General features: G+C 38.3%; 1 protein-coding gene across 4 annotated transcripts in view; it reads left to right on the forward strand.

Moving 5' to 3' along the window:
* The window catches only part of plekhm2 (pleckstrin homology domain containing, family M (with RUN domain) member 2), a 68,365-nt gene that overhangs the window by 16,125 nt on the left and 34,277 nt on the right, over positions 1-17,963 (forward strand). The window contains exons 1-7 of one of the 4 annotated variants that reach the window (XM_069918879.1): positions 1,918-2,060; positions 2,849-2,936; positions 3,652-3,838; positions 7,024-7,062; positions 9,285-9,344; positions 13,229-13,460; positions 14,625-15,476. In XM_069918879.1, coding sequence (XP_069774980.1) covers positions 2,005-2,060; positions 2,849-2,936; positions 3,652-3,838; positions 7,024-7,062; positions 9,285-9,344; positions 13,229-13,460; positions 14,625-15,476 — 1,514 coding nt within the window. In that variant the 5' untranslated portion in view covers positions 1,918-2,004. Of the gene's footprint in view, positions 1-107; positions 208-1,917; positions 2,061-2,848; positions 2,937-3,651; positions 3,839-7,023; positions 7,063-9,284; positions 9,345-13,228; positions 13,461-14,624; positions 15,477-17,963 lie in introns of those variants that run through there. The other 3 variants (XM_069918877.1, XM_069918880.1, XM_069918878.1) reach the window with 3 other exon arrangements.

Genomic DNA, 17,963 nt, shown 5'->3' on the forward strand with positions numbered 1-17,963 from the left:
AGGAATTTTTTTGTAAACGACCTCTTAATTGAGCAGTTTTGAGACCCATTGCAAACCCATTTAATTCCAATTTTGTGTTTTTCACATTGTCTTTTTATTCCCCTTAGGTCGAGCTTGGCTGTATCTTGCATTAAATGAGAATTCATTAGAGAGCTACTTGCGCTTATTCTGGGAAAATCAGACCCTGCTCTATAAGTATTACTTCAAGTAAGTCCATCTTGGTTAGATCAAATCGAATTATCAAGACTTTTAGCAGATGACTCTGGAATGAATGATTGACCATAAGAATATAGATGTAGGAGCTCAGCAGAGACCATTGGAATGGAAAAGAAGGGTAGGTCCTCTTGCTCATCAGACTTGCTGTGCAAAATTGTGCAAATTTCTTCTGTGGGATAAGCTTAAAAAGAACTGGTGTAATGTGAAACACATGTTGCAATAGGAATTTGTTGTTGGATAGTTTCTGAGGTGGTTTGTTATTCATCATTCCTCTCCTTTAAAATAAAATCTTCAAATTGCAAGGGAAAATTCAACTATATAGTTTTTTTAGGAAAGTCCAACATTTTAGAAGCATAACGTTTTAGGAGATTACACAAGGATGGGGTCACAGCAAGATGGAAAGTCAAATTATTATTAACTGCCAGAAAGGTATACTGGGATCGCCAAATTCTGACGATAAATGAATGTAAAGATGAGATTGTTCGTGTTGACTCTTGCACCCCCAAGTTAGTGTTTTAGGGAGCTGACTAGGTAGGAACCACTTTTTTTCTTGGAACAATAACCACACTTACAGGAATTATCTCCAATGTGAATGCATGGTGTAACAGCACTGATTTACCACAGCTTTCAAACAAAGAATGCACTCGCTTGTTTCTTTCAGCACATCATGAAGACGACTTTCTTTATTATTCACTAGACCACAGCATTGCATTCTTCAGCTCTGACTTTGTCACTCTCACTTTCTTCCTCCTGCATCTGAGATCCATCACCTGTGTACTAACAATCAACGTACCTGTGCATGTGCATGATTACCCCCCGTGCATCACATTGCTTACATCATCAGCGGCAACTGGCACTGCTCCTGACAAAGGGAAGTACGCGACCGTGACATGGCTTGTGCACACTTTTTCCAGTCTAGGTTAATATCCTAAGCAACAGTTTTTTTTTAAAGCATTGAAACTAGAGTTGTCATTATAACTGCATATACTTCATTTTTATTATCTTTTGTGGAATATTATGGCTCAAAACCTGAAGAAACCACATTGTACTTGCACTGTAATCACACACACATGATTTGGTCACATCAGTGGAACAGAATTTTTGTATTCCAGAACTGCAGGTGTGACAGTATATAGAAATATTTTTGGGAGATAAATTGGGAAAGGTTAGAGTAGGAGTTACATACAAACACTTTAAAACAAATCTTATTTGAAATACTGGAGACTTCATGTCCACGGTGACTTTACAGAAACTTTGAAGAGTGCCTATGGAGACGTCACAAGTAGGTGTTATTTGGATTGATGTTTGGAATAAATGGACTATTGTCTTTAAAGCATAGGAGACATAGTGGCTTCTCACACCTTTTTGCACGAGCTTTGAAGTGTGCTCAGAGGTCACTGGTTCTTGTTTACCCAAAAGCAACAGGTGAAAGGGCAGGCTGGTGCCTTATTGTCTGCAGAAGACTTGCTGTTGTAAGAGGGTCGTGTGGTTTAGCAAGCAGAGAGAGTCAAACAGGCTGTCTCAGTGTCAGAATGTGTGAGAGAGGGAGAGACAGCAGAGTCAAGCAGCAGAAGTTGCTGGAACTGAAACAGAAGCTCTGGTGTGGAAGATGGCCTAGTCAGCCCTTGTGAGGAGAGGTCTGGCTGTCTAATGTTTCATTTGGAATAGGAAAAACAGAAAGGAACTCTATGGTGACCTGAAAGAAAGAGGTTATCATCTGGAGAACCCTGACGGGCAAGTTTCATCAGCAAGACTCTGAGGTGATTGAGGAAAATACCTCAGTTGTGGATGTCCTGGAACCACAAATATCTCCCTCTGAAAACCAACAAGAACCTTCCTGAGCGGTAATCATTAACCTTTTGAGCACCAAAGCCTGGTGAACTGTATACATGTTAAATTCTGTGCACAGTAAAAGAATTGCCTGCAACCAGTGAACTTGGAGGAATGAGAAGTGAGATTTGCCTGTGAACCCAAAGAACTTTTCTGAACTTTCATACACATTACACACATGTACGCTTAGAATTAGATGGGAATTGTTAGGTTAAGTAAGTTAATAATAGATGAGTTAAAGTTTGTTTCTATTTTCTTGTTTAAAGATAATTTAAAGCAACTTTTTTTAAGTAACAATTTGTCTTGGTGAATATCTATTACTGCTGGGTTTTGGGGTCCTTTGGGCTCATAACACAGGAACAGCTATAATAGATAATAAAGCTATAGCCCCAACTTTGCCATATGTTATTTAGAAGCATTCTTAAAATATGAAATGCCAAATGGTGAAATTAATTAAAGACTCAATTTTAAATAGTTTAAAAATGTTGAACAAAATTCACAGAATTCAAAACATAATTTTATCATTTATAAAATCATAATTCAAAAGTATTACCTCACCAATCCTGGGCCAGGTATAGCCTGAGGTTTTGCGAACATGTTCCCCGATGTAAATGTTGTTTTGAGGTGCCTGGTGCCAGGGATCTTATTATGATTTCTGTTTCAGTTGTCAATTTATAAACCCCACTGTGCATGAAAGAATTTCCAAAGCAAGCCTCCACTTTTACAAGCATAACAAATGTATATATCTTTTTTATATAAACAGTGATGGTCTTATTGATCTGTGTTTCATTCAAATCCTAAGGAATGCCCTGGTCTGTAGTCATGATCACTTGACCCTCTTCCTCACACTTGTTTCTGGTCTGGAATTCATCAGATTTGAATTGGAGCTGGTAAGAAAAATGCCACCTTTAAAGCACTGAAAAGAATAAATGGTTCATTTGGCGATTTTTGCTGAGGAGAGGTGAATGGTCAGAGGTTCTTAAAGCAAGATTTCTTTTCCTTAGTATTAATGTAATGCTATGAGAAAACATCAAGGGAGTTGGGGGTAAAAAGCCAGTACTTGTATGATAAATGTGTGTACTTAAAAAATATCTCCCAGTGCCCCATTGCACTAAGATATTTTTTGTTCCAAACGTTTCCTGATGTAGACTTTCACAGAGCTGTTTTCAACAAGGAAGCAAATTTACCAAGAATGGCTTTAACATTGTATTTGAGTTTAGTGATTCCTAGAAAATGTAGCTGCCTTCGAAGCAGCCATTAATAGCCAGTATAAATTGTGATTTGCTTAGAGTAAAAATAGGTTTATAGTATCGCTTATTATTAGTGATTTTATATGGTCTATGGAAAGCATTAGTATAATGAACTGAAATGCTTTCCACTTCCATTATATTCTGATATCCTGTAATGCTGCTTGATTTTAAATGTAAATTGTCCGTTTTTTTAAAAAAAAAACCCTGAGCTATTCATTCTGGAGCCAGAGGGTTAAAATGCAGGTTTTGTCAACAGGATTTATTTTGTATCTGATCTTCACAAAAACATTAGAAAATGTTTGGTTTGGGTCAGTGTCCACTCATCAAGCAATCTGTTTTGTTTTTTTAATTCTAGGATGTTCCTTACCTTGACTTGGCACCATACATGCCTGAATATTACAAGCCACAGCACTTGCTAGACTTTGAAGAGCGTTTGCCCAATTCTATGCATGGTTCTGACAGCCTCTCCCTCAATTCATACAACTCTGTCACCTCCACCAATCTGGAATGGGATGATAGTGCCATCGCACCCTCCAGTGAGGGTAAGTGTCAGGTTTTGCTTTAATCGAACAGAGCTTTTTAAATCTAATTACATACACCTTCCCCTTGCATTAAGTAATGTCCTTGAGCTCTAAACTGATTTTGATGAGGTTTTAGACTGAATAGATAGATGGTATGTATACCTTAAAATTCTATTCAGTGCCAGTGTCACTTCTGGGAATACCTGCCTAGTACTTCAAAATGAAGGCTGTGCATTATGAGAGTAGTCATGCCTGCAATGTCTTTGGTAACAGAATAAGCCCATTGATACTTCCAATCTCAGCATTTGAGTGGAATAAGATGGCAAGTATGTCAAGTGTCAGAAAGTGAGATAGATGAAGGGTTATTGATTTTGATGCTTTTCCACATGCTGTGCAATTCTATTAAGGGAGTGAGGGATTTCTTTTGTTATCTAGTAAAATCTTTAAAGCAATTATCATTAGTAGAGATAATATGCATAATTTCTAGCTTGATGATCAAGGAGAAATGCATGTAACACAAAATAATTCTGGAAATAATAGCCAAAATAAATACGAAGTTATTCAAAATGTACGTATACCTTCGTAATGAGGAAATTACTTTATTCTGTCTTTGTCAGCACTCTTCATATGGGATGTTGTACTGCAGTGGGCCTTTTTATGAATTCATAAGATTTGCATTGTTCAATAGCCAGATTGTGTATGTTCTCTGGGACTTGTGTGGTTTAACACATGCAGTTTGCAAAGTTGTGGATTTGCAATGGGCAAATAGGAAGATAGTTCATCAGAGGTATAGATGTCTCCCATGCTGTTTACACAGTAACTTCCATCCATATTCTGGGATCATTTTTTATATTCAATGATGGATAGAAGTCACGAGTGAAAGTTGGGAAAAAGTTGTTCCTTGTTTGGTGCGCTTGAAATGCGTGATTTTGTTACATATGAACAAATGGTAAATGTATATTGGTCTCAATTTCTGTGAGCACTCTTAGCGCGCTTACTGAGTGTTCTAAACAGTAAATGTTGGATCCACGTAGTAACTAGCTGTCAAATGCTGTGCTGTCCTTGACACAAATCAAGTATGTGAAAGTTGGACTATCATATTTCCCATTCACCATCTGCTGGTGACACCTATACCTGTGCCATGATGGGATCCAACAATCAATTTATTAAGCTGCAGACAAAACCCTTATTTTGTTTTTTCTGCCTTCTGTGCAGTCCAAGCCATGAATATCTGAACTCTAAATCTTTGCAAGTTAAGGTTCTTTTTTTTTTAACCATATGTCGAGAAACCTCCCTCCATAAAATGGGTGCAGATCTACCATCACAAGAATGCTCCGGACACATCAACTACAGTACCTTGATCCAGAGTGGCATACTTTAACATATTGCAGCAGCCTTTGGAAATTTAATCACATAGAACCTTAACCTTATTCAGCAGGCTTGGAAGGATAAGTATTGGGGTAGAGAAATTTATTATTGAATCAACAGGATCTGTTGCTCTTCCTCATGCTTTCAGCAGTCAACTGTGTGTGGCTGACATTTGATGTATGTGCTATAATTTCACCAAAAGGTCAATAATTTTTAATATGGAACAATTCTTGTTTTGGGCATTTAACTGGTGTTTGGTCAAAACCTTAGTCTTGGCATTGCAGCAATTGACCAACATCTTGCCACTGGCATTAAGGAAAGAAATTAAACGCTGGCCTTGTCTGGAATGTTCTTTCTGGATAAAAATAAACTAAGATTGTAATTCAGCGAAGTATGCTAAGGAAGGTTCATATTACCAGCAAAATCATGGTTTTGACCGGTGGTTCTGGCTGTGTCTGTAAGTGACAACTGACACACCTCGCTTGCAACATCTAAAACACTCGCTTCCATATTGTGCGAAGGGAACATCATAACCGATCCTGAATTCTAAGTAAAGACTCTCTGGCTCTCCAGGCACTGCAGCTGATGTCATGATATTAATATAGCATTAGTCAGAAGTTTTTTTTTTTGGTGTTATATTTGATCTCTGTCGTTTCTAACCTATTAAAAGGAAAGGATTAGCGTATCAGAGGGGAACTGAAAGGGAATATAACAAATCAATCATTTGAACAGATAAAGGCAAGTCATAATCAGTTGAAGATTTCAAAAGAACTGATTTTTAAAAAATTATTGAAACGATGCTTTCATTTGGGAAATTCATAATTGGTGTTAATGAACCTATAAATGATACACCGAGAAGATGAGGAATCCACTGGCACACGAGATGGAGAAGTCGATTTTTCTTTTTAAAATATTTTTAAGTTGATAGAGAAATATTACGTGTATATTGTTTAGATATTAATTATATAGCTTTTATATAATGCAAAACAGAATGAGTCATGTAAATTATACATTGTCATATAATTCTTGAAAAAAATGAAAAATCCTTATGAGAATTTGTATTCTAATATTGGGATATACATTGTGATTATCTAAATAGACCAATCTCTTCTAGTAGTAGAAAAAACGAAAATAAGAACAAAAGAAAAAAAGGAAGGAATAAAAAACATATTAATCTAACCCCTCCCACTAAACACAGTCACCAGCAAATAAATTGTAAAGAATCGAGTATCAGCTTTCAGACATCGGATATAGAACCCCGGAGTACCTCAGCTGAATTAATCAAATTATGATCATAGTCCATGAATGGGCCCCATATCTTGTCAAATTCAACCTTGATCTCTTTAACATTAGATCTCATTTTATCCAAACTCAAGCAACACACAACATCCTGTTATGTATCCTACATAGCGTCAACTTGCATACAAGTTGACGCTATGTAGTTCTTCCAACTTGCCAAAATTGTTCATCTGGCCATCAATTAAGTAAAAGCTATTCTTTTTTGAGTTGAATTCAAGGAAATCCTCTCTTCTAGAGAAAAACTAAACAAAGCAATAAAAGGACACGGTTCTAAGAATCTGTGATAGAGAATTGTTCCCAATATTCTTGTAGTTGGAGACATTGATTTATCATTGTATGTTGTGTGGATTGCATCCAGCCTGCAGTTGAAATGATCTACACCACATGTACCGAACATCTATTAATTCTACAAACTTCTTAACACTGAATTTATCTACCAAACAGTAACTTACTAAATAGGAAAATAAACCCATGTAATGGCATATCTTCCCATTGCTAATCTCTGTAAAGTGTGAACATCTTTACATTTGTTCCTGCAGTGCGTTGGAGGGACAGCATTTTTACAGGGCCAAGTGCAGGTATGTACCATCTTCTCTGGGAAGAGACAAAATATTTCCCTATCACCTGGGAGATGCAGATCAGACTTTTGTTTAGGGGGAAAAGCACAGCCCTCATCAGGCCTGTCAACAACACAAATGGATAGAATCCAATGATTTGGCTACTGAATCCTTTACAAAAATGCAGAATAAACTATTAGGACTTGGATTTCTCAGGTCAGGAGAATTGATGTCAAAGAAACAAAATCTTTGATGCTGTGATACTAGTAAAAGCAAAGATGAATAATTTGAGGAAAGTAAAAACACAATGCTGGAGTACCAGCGATCAGGATGGACCAGGGTTCGAGTCCCATACAGTCTAATAGGAGTTTGTACATTCTGTGTGGGTTTTCTCCGGGGTCTCTGGTTTCCTTCCATCATTCAAAATGTACCAGGGTATAGGTTAATGGAGTGTAAATTGGACACCACAGACCCCTGGGCCAAAATGGCCTATTACAGGGCTTCATGTCTAAATTCAAAAATAAGATGGTCTGAATAGAACCCTCATTGTGGTAACAGTCATGCTAATATATTTGAATAACTTTTCAACATATTTCTTTGAAAATATAATGGGTGGGAAATATGAAATTGAAAAGCCTTGACCTGAGCTTTAACCTAATCCACAACCATCGGAACAGATGAGAAGATGGCACTAAATGTTGGTTTAAAAATAGCAGTAAATAGTGGGTTTGTTGGGGGAAACTGGAAAGCATGAACTATTGCTTTTCAAACCGATTTTATCATATTCTGCTGTTTCATGTTCTGATGCCTGTGTTATTTACACAGTCATCTAATGTCTCAAAAATGAATTACTTTTGTATTAGGATCTTTCATATTAGAATCCCCACACTGAGTAAATAGATATGAGAATAGAGATCAAGATCTAATGAGAACTTTTTAATTGTTGCTTCATTAAGGAGAGCTTGTATAATACCGCAGCTGTTATTTTTGATATAATACCATACTTGTATTTGGCCTGGCCTGTGTGCCTGTGAGGGATTGAAGGATGTGTATCTGTGGAGCTTTCTGCTATTGTAAGTTAACATTTTTAGAATATGGATCAAAAATTACAGGCTCGATTAATTCCAATGAATTTCAAACTACTTTGCACCGTCCCAAGACTTTGAAGCGCTGTTTGAACCTTTTGTCAAAAGTGCATATATACTTGAGCCATTGTACTTGGGGTAATTGTGCATTTTTCATTTCAGATATTTTGTTTTAAATTCATGGGATTTTTGTCATTGTGAGCCAGGGCACAATTTCCATCGAGAAGTTTTTATGTAGGTACTTCCACTGATCTTTTTGGCATTGCAACATTTTAGCATGCCAGAATGTAATATATGAATTACCTGTATGAGGTTGAAGATTGTAGTTAACTAAACTAAGTTCAATTGCATTATTTATCACAAACGCAAAGTATATTGGACCTACATCAACCAATAGCTGCTCTGATTTTTTTTTTAACTGTTTAGATTAAAGGGGAGCTTGTATGTATTAAGTGTTCACACCTCTGATCTGGCTTATTATTGGCAATAGTGATATGCTAAAACAAAAATGAGATTGCTACTTTCAGATGAATATGTGATTTAAGTGAGTAAAAGTTTACATTGGATCGGATGTTTGGCTGATTATGTGATTTGTCCCACACAGTATGCATACAAGAAAACTGAATCAGCAGTTTTTTTTAAGATTATCAGCCTTCCAAATATAAAAAAAATGTTTTTCCTTTCTTCTAATGAGTTCTCCACTATTCAAGATCAGATATTACTTTTACTTATTTCAGTACTCTGTATCATCAGGTTGGATGTAAAGTTAAAATAGCTTCCATCTGAAACGAAATAGCATTTCACTTTCAATTTCTGTTTCAAAGTAAGATAGCCAGTTAGGAATAGTTTTGTAAAAGGATTGAGTTGAGATTAACTATTGGAACTTTCAACTACAAACTTTCAATCCCAAAGTTCTTGAAAATGGTGGAAAAATATTGTTCTCAGCTCTAAAAGGAAAGGCAGGTGCTCGGTATTGTAGGTCAACACGAGACAGATGGTTGAAGGGCCAATTTGAATGGATTTATCCCTAGGTGGAGTGAAATTGCTAGGAATGCTTTTATTTCTGAAATAAGATGGGGATGTCATATTATTTGACAGTGGTTTTGTACTGTTATCAATTTTTGTGTTTTTTTTTTCTTTCTCCTCTTTCAATTATAGATTATGATTTTGGAGATGTGTTTTCTGCTGCACAGTCCATACCCAGCACTGACTGGGAAGGTGGGACTTTCTCAGATTTGTGCTCACATTCTGCTGACTGCTGCATGCTCTATCCCTAACCCTGTCTGTCAGATATGCTGCATGCCTTGCCAGGGCTGCTTCCAGTGATCGTATATGTTTGCATTTGGGAGTGTGTCAGGCAGTACTTGAATATTGTGATCTGAAAACAATAATAGAAATGCTTCATAATCTGGTGATGAGCTTCTGACTACAATCAGACCTCGTATAATTTGGCTGGCTTGCAGAAATCTTCATTGCAATTTGTTTTCTTTTTTCAGAAGGCAATTAATATAATTCTTTACACATTTCAAGAATTTTTAAAAAAATAAATAAATTTGAAGTCACAGCACAAGTGAACTATTAGTCATATCTTGCTAAGTATCCAGAATCTGATGCTCATTGGAAGGGGTTCATTTAACGAGATCTACTATTCATTGGCACAGGTGTGTTTAACCCTTTGGACTCCGTGTCCATTTTCAGGGACTACCAACAAGCCCATATATTCCATGTCCTGGTTTTAAGGGACTACCAGCAAGCGGGTGTCCCTGTTTTCCAGGACTGGTTTTGTACCTGATCACCAGCGGGTTTGTACTGATGTCGTACTGTAGTTTACCCATGGACCTAGTCTGGATTATATATTATGAAAGGTTAAAAATGCCTGGAGTCCAAAGGTTTAACGAAACTTATCTCTTTTGTTGGCCTCGATTGTTTCTTTAGGAAGGATTACTTTCCACTAAAATTTGATGCATATGGAATAATTTGATTTGATTTCACTGATCATGATTTTGGCTTTGAATAGCTTTAAATAAATTTTAAGACTATGTTCAAGTATATTATTTTTAATTTGGATTGACCCTTGACCTATTTTAGTTATATATTTTCCATAATATTTTGTCCAAAACTTTAGAAATCCATGAACAAAGTACGTAACAAGGAGTTAATTTTGTGACTCAAATCCATTTCCACGTCTACCAGTCACAAATGGAATACTTCTAAGTTCTGGTATTTTTAAGATTGTAACTACCACTGAGATGAGTCGCCTGAAGCCCTGTGATCCTTATTACTTTCCAGATCAAGGTAGTTTTACATGGTATGGGAGTTTGATGGTAGCGGAGTGAAGAGGGCGTAGCCTGGATGGTGGGGGGGTGGGGGTCCCTGAAGATGGAGACTGCTTTCTTAAGACTCTGCATCGTGTAGATGTCCTTGATGGAGTGGAAGGCTGCTGCTCATAATGTCCCAAGCTATTTCTACAGCACCTTCTAAACCATCAAACTGAATAAGACCAAGCTGATGAGGTCCACCTTCCACCCCTATCTGCAGATTCCCCTTCCAGTCCTATACCTTGATTGAGAATAATGCCCTATTCTTTCATTATCAGGCAGAAAGGACCAGTAAGGATTAGACATTAAATCCTGGCCCTGCTGATTCTTTGGATTAGCTGTTATTAATTTGGTCCAAGCCCAAAGCTGGCATCCTAATTGATAGTGAAAAGGGTAGGGGAGGGGAATTCATCAATTTAGTTCTTGTGTTATGATGCTTTTAAGTTTTAAAAAAAATGGAGGTTTTGAAAGATCTTCTCAATACCCTCAGTGACCTCTGTCATCTCATGATTATTTCAATGCATTGTATGTTTGACTCCTTCCCAGAATGAGTTACCTGGAAAGATGGTGTACCCCAAGCGAGGTACCCAGAATAACCAAGCAGTGACTCCTCTGTTGTATTATTGCTCACTGCCTATTTTCCATTGTTATTCCTTTATGGTTCTAATTCATTCCCAGATTTTGTGTGACTGCAGGTGGGTGCAGATTTGAAAAATGTTTGTAGTCAACCCTTTGTCTTATTTGGCACCAAGAAGGGATATTTCCGTAAAATGTATTAATAGGCAATTCCCATTAAGGAAATCACAACGTCTTTTATTGACATTGCATATCCACCATTTGGTGATGATAAATTTACTTACTACTTGCTTAAAATATTCTGAGATTGCATCAGATTCCAATTGATAAATCTGATTTAATTTTTAGACAGATATTTTCCTCATTTCTTTGAGTGTTATTTGTTTAAATGCACTCTTGTTTTCTTATCCTGTTAGGCTTGTTAGTGTTTAAGGTCATCAGAGGTGACCTTGTTTTATGAACACCAGAGTTAGTATGGGGGTGCAATGCTGTTTCAGTGCTAGCGACCCAATTTGAATCTGACACTGTCTGTGAGGAGTTTGTACATTCTCCCTGTGTCTGCGTGGGTTTCCTCTGGGTGCTCCACTTTCCTCCCACATTTCAAGAGCATACTGAGATTTGTAGGTTAATCGGGGTATTTGGACGGTACAGACTCGTGGGCCAGAAGGGCTTGTTACCATGTTGTGGCTAAATTTAAAATCCAGAGCTCTTTGGTACTCCTGACCATCTGTCAGATCATAACGTTATTATATCAGTAGAGACATAGAGCCCACCAAGTCCACCATTAGAACTAATCCTAGAACTAAAAAAATGGTGGTGCTGCCACAGTTATGGACTGGGGAGTGGAGATACAGCGCACCTCCAGTGGATTCTACTGTCCAATTCTTTGATCAACTACTCCCTACTGGTTTTAAACTTTTTTTATTTTAAAATTCTATGACACTGGAGTCTGGGTGAAGGGTGGCAAATTCCAGAAAAGCAGAGGACTGGTGCAATGCACCAGAAAACTGGGAGACACCCCGCCCCCTGACCTGACAGGATGGTAAGGGACTATGCGGCAGAAGAGCACACATGTGGCAGATGTTGGCAATTTGCAGTCAAAGGACTCGCACCAGGCTGTGGACTACTGGAGACTGACTGAAGAGTGTGTAAAAGGGCACCAGGTATCAGAACTGGGATGGAAGAGGGAACAAAAGTGGTAGGGACTCCTGAGGGGCTCTCGGATATTGAAGGCTTCCTGATTGTGTTGGTATTTTGGATCTGGAGCTTGGGTGGCTGATGGTTTACACAAGTCTGTGTGGCTGCAGAGGCTAAGGGAACGCTCGAGGTGAACCCACGGACACTCAGTGACTGAAGGGATTCTCTTTCACTTCTCTTTCTTGGACTGTAAGGGGCGCTGGGCAATTTCTGCTGATGGTAAATCTTTGTGTCTTATGGCCAACTAAATGCAATTTTGTGTAATATTAGATCTGTTTTTTACATGACAATAAAAGAATCTTGAATCCCTTTTTATTGTTCACCCCACCACCCCTACTCATTGAATGCCAAGGATACAGTGGAAACCCATGAAGTCCCAAGAATTATGTGCAAATTTCACATTCCAAACAGGAAACACTAGTGGTCAGAGTTGAGTCACAGGAGCTCAACTAGCTGCATCACTTCGAGCAAGGGCTTCAGTACAGGGGTGGCACTCGGTAACCTTTTACTTGAACTAAATAAATATAAAGTTTGTTCAAACTAGACTCTGGTTAAGAGAAGCTTCTGAATTTAAGTGTTTATGCCTTCTTTCATCCTTACCCAATGAATTATAGCAAAATATTTTTATCAGGGACCATATTGATTTATAGTTTTCCACCTGCCACAAGGTATTGCATTTAGATAGGGATTTTTGGGGGAGCAAAATCATTAAACCTGGAAATTTATTGTGAATTCTACAAATGTAAATATTTATTGTAACCACTTGCCGTCAAATGAGGGTGCTTGTGATTGTAAATGTAGGGTTAGAGATACAGTTCTAATCTGTGCTGAGATCCCTAAATTGGAGATTTTTACTGCACACTAATTTATCACTTTTTTTTCCTACCTCAAATAACCAATTCTCATTGCTACTCTGGCATTTTATTTAATGAAAAAAAAATTCAATCAATTAAAAATAATCGGATATAAACATTTGACCCCTGTGTTTTTGTGATTACTTTTTATCCGTAGAGGGTGAATTGACGGACACAGTCAGTAGCTGCCCTCGATCTGGAACCTCCGAGAGTTTGCTGGTGAACACAAGGAGCCCCACCCAGCGCTATAACCCCTTTAACAGTGAGAAAACTGAATCTCCACATGCACCAGAAGGCAATGTGATGCAAAGCACTGAATCTAAGGGAGAAGAGAACATATCAGATCTCCAGGATACCCCCAAGAATACCGTGGAACTTGAAGTAATCAGGTCAGTCATTATTGTCAGCAGATTTAGTAGGAGGTGACAAAGAGGCAGGAATTTTGCAACCTGTTAACTTTCTATTGATTCCATCCTTTACTAGAGACAGCCATTAACTTGCACATTGCCTTTTATGAGATTTTGATGGGAGCTTTCCCAACTGAGTGATTAGGTTTCGAAATCAAATCAGACACCCCTTGTAATGCATGTTGACCTTCAGTGATTTCCAGAGTGTACTTTGATGTGCCAGGACACCATTTCAACATTTCCAGTATCAACCAATGCTACCGGTGCACAAAATTGGTGGTACATTTCTCCAGTAGCATCTGATCATGCACTGGGCACTGAGTTGTTGACTTTGAAGCTCTTCTGGTACTGTATGACTAAGAATTTCTTTCTTCATTCCTGCGCCACACATGGAGGAAGTCACCTTCTGTGTTTCTGTAGGCTGCTTTGGACCAGTTTGAGGAACTGTTGCAAAACTATACTGGAATGCAGTATTCAGAATTTAAATGTAAACCCAGGGCTTATTTAATTCTTCCACATCAATGTACTCTGCTGCTGTACTATTTTATGGGGTTTTTTTGGGTACTGCCTTTCAGTTTTATAATTCCAGATAAATTATTAACTAGGAAGCAGCTTCACTAAAAATTAGTGCCGCCAATCTGGTGATCTTCATTGGGCAATATCTTTTGTCTAAATAATTCTGGGTTTCCTGAAACAATGCATCTTCAGAATAAGGCTGATGTTGGTCTTTGCTAATTTTGTTTCATATTCATTCTCTCAGCCCCCTGGGTACATGAGGCAGTGCTTTGGGAAGCGAATTCCAAATTGAACCGTTGATGCATTTATTTCCATTATAGCACTCCTTCCAAATGGCATTTAATTTTTTTCATTTGTAAGCTTAACTGCAGAATGTCAAACTGGGTACGAAGAACATTTTTTTTCCTGGTATGACAAAGAGGAGACAGAAGGCTGTCTGCCTTTTCCTCTCCCTAGCTAAACAACTAAAATTGTTCATTGTGCTAACTGGCATCCTGGTTACGGCTAATTCTGAACTGACGAAAAATGCAACCTGGATGTTTCCCAAAATAGTTCGGTGGATGGTATAATTACCACTACAAATGAATGAGAAACTGATTAAAAAAATTGTTTCTGGTTTCAACTCCACAGATTGGCAAAGAAAAGGAGAACACCCAAAAAGAAGAGAGCCAAACTTGAGGACCTTGATATTAAAAATGCAGAAATACACCAGTCAAAGGAAGAAGATGCAAAGATTGAGGAAGATTGTGGTTTGGAAACACAAGATGAACAAAGTATGAAATTGAATACGCAGAAATCATCTGAAATTCCTGGTACTGAGGAGGACACTAATCCTGAGGACATGGTGCTACAAGTGACTCGATTAGAGTCTGATGCAGATGCTTCCCAGCCAGGTTTACAGATACCACAGATGAAGGATACATCCATGAGCAGCGTGGGGAATCCTTTGAGCAAGGTAATGGAACAGCTTAATGAAGCAACTGATGCCAACACTTGGATGTCAGATGATGGTCACCTCGAACAGCCCTTTCGGACTTGTGCCCCGGGGAAAGCCCCGGATGAGCCTCCATGTAGCGAATATAGTGAGCGGATGCAACCCTCCATGGAGTTCTACAGGTTTGCCCTTGAGAGTCCAGGTGCTAGTACAACAGGTAGCTGCAACTATGACTTTGCAGGGGATGGCCAACCAACGAATGTTTTTAGTAGCCATGAAACTGCTGGCGCAGAAACGTGCCAAGAAATCATACCTGACTCTGTAATGGTGCAGGGGGTTAGAGAGGAAGTTGATGTCCCGGTGGGTCAAAACTCAGAGAATGCAGAGGCTATTTCAGGACATGATGACCAGTCTGATAATGTAAATGGCATGGTGAGTGAGACTAGCCTGGAGCAGATGGAAATTCAGACTTCGGCATCTGAAGATGAAGTGGAAAATGACGCAGCTCAAAACAGTCCATCAGAATTGACCCACCCATCAGACTTCAGGTAAGGTGCATTGGATTATTTAAATGCTTCTATGTTTAATTGAAAATGCAGTTAATTCATAAAATAGTACAGAAAATTTTAGCTTAATATTTGCCTTAGAATCGTACACGATGAATTAACTTCTGTAACATTGGTACGAAGAACAATTATAGGTTTCCTTAATTTGTACTTGGCAATTTGGACATGAAGGTTATGGAAACTTTGTGATGCTCTTATTTTTTTTTTAAAAATCTCCAAACAGGTCATAGTTTGTATTACACATAATGAAACATTGAATACATTAAAATAGCTGTGTGGTTCTGATAGTTCCAGAAATGTCCTGAATGACACTATTTTCTTCAAGATTTTTTTATGTAACCACTTTGAATTGATTCATGCCAGTGTCCCATATCTTGACCAGCTTAGGTTTAATCTGTGCGGTGTTCAATTTGTATGTGCGGAGTTGTGTTTTGTTCACCTCTGGTTGAGGGAGTAAATCAAATGAATAATGAGCAGTGATGTGAAGTAGGGTGCTGGATTAAACGCTGGCCTTGCACTCAAACAAGATTTCAGAGGTAAATTTCAAACTGATAGTTTTCCTATGACTGAATGCCAGCTGATGAAACGGCACTCCTCAAATCTTCCCCAGTGAAGAACGCAAAACATAACATTTTTTTTCCTTCCTATTCCCTTCCCATCTTTTCTGAAAACAATAACCAACCTCTCCTCTTCACTGGATTGCAACCATTCTTTCTCAATGATGCTTTATCATTGTCCTAACAGATTTATCATCTAAGTACTTACTTGATAACCCTGAGATTAATTTTCCTGCAAGCTAGGCAGAGTTTCTACTTGGTGCAATGGTCTGTTGTCAAGCAAAGATGCATATTTTAAAAAAAGGTAAACAGAAAGGAAGTGCAAATTGTGTAATGCAGAAAACAAATATTCAATAAAAAGTAATGTGCAAAGTCCTTAAATGAGTCCCTGAGTCTGTTGTTTAGGGGTCTGATGGTGGAGGGATAACAACTGTTCCTGAATCAGGTTGTACGAGTCTTGTAGCACCTAAACCTCTATAATGAAGGCAGTGGTGAGAATGTCCTGGGTGGTGTGGATCCTTGACAATTGTTGCTGCTCTCCAATGGCAGCGATCTATGTAGATTTTCTCAATGGTGGGGAAAGTTTTGCCTGTGATGTACTGGACTACAGTGTCCTCTACCTTTTGCAGGGCTTTCTGCTCAGATATTATTGCCCCCATACCAGCCTGTGATTCACCAGTTTATCAAGCTTTCCTCTATAGGTCTGTATCTTTGCCAAAGTTTTAAATGCCCTACCAAACCTCCTCAAACTCCTGAATGACAGAAGGAGAAGATAATGAAAAGAACTGACTCAATGGAATTTCTTGTTTATTTTTATTGAGTGACAACATTGTTTGACGGGTCTAATGTATCTTAGATTCTGAACTTTAAATGAATGGGAGGGGAGGTGAGGGAGGGAGGGAAGGGGGGGGAGAAAATGACACTGTATGTATTTAAGGAAAATGTATGTATCTTGATCAATATGGTTTATAGTGTGAAAAATAAAAAATTTTATATATGAAAAAAAAACTCCTGAGAAAGTAGAGGTACTGACATGCTTACTTCACGATGACATTCGTGTGTTGGTTCCAGGGAAGGTAACCAAGAGGGTAACTCCCAAGAATTTAAATTTTCTCACCCTCTCCATCTATGATCATTGGATTATACACCTCTGGATTTCCCCTCCTGAAGGCCACAATCAGTTCCTTGGTTTTGGTGACATTGACTGCGAGGTTGTTGTTAGTACATTATTCATCCAAGTTTTCAATCTCCCTTCTCTAATTTTATTAAAGCATTTCTGACGTAACCTCGTATTCAAATACCAATGTTTGGGCTATTCTTTGTGCTCTTTCTTACCCATCAACAAGGGTTATTAACCCCGTGATTACACCTCACTATTTTTGCATTGAAAACCATATAATAAATAGGTTTAGAACTAAAAGAAGTTAATAGTCAAGCTTGGATCTGAATTTTCTGTTGTATATTTGACCTGTGAAGATACCTAAACAACTGCATGTATCATTCAAACTTGAGTTTCAGTTACGACTAATTCCAAACAATTCAGTGTTTACCGTTAGGATTGCATTTAAAGTTACATTTTTGTCAAGAAGTAATGTTGCATTATTATCCGTTCACGACACATGCCTCTCTTGTGGTTGGACATTAAGTTCAACCTGAAATTCTACAACAGGAAGCAAATTGACATTCTAATTCTTTCTTTGGCTTGGCTTCGCGGACGAAGATTTATGGAGGGGGTAAAAGTCCACGTCAGCTGCAGGCTCGTTTGTGGCTGACAAGTCCGATGCGGGACAGGCAGACACGGTTGCAGCGGCTGCAGGGGAAAATTGGTTGGTTGGGTGTTGGGTTTTTCCTCCTTTGCCTTTTGTCAGTGAGGTGGGCTCTGCGGTCTTCTTCAAAGGAGGTTGCTGCCCGC

The sequence above is a fragment of the Narcine bancroftii genome, chromosome 2 (genome assembly GCF_036971445.1).
Source record: "Narcine bancroftii isolate sNarBan1 chromosome 2, sNarBan1.hap1, whole genome shotgun sequence".
Classification (NCBI taxonomy): Eukaryota; Metazoa; Chordata; class Chondrichthyes; order Torpediniformes; family Narcinidae; genus Narcine; species Narcine bancroftii.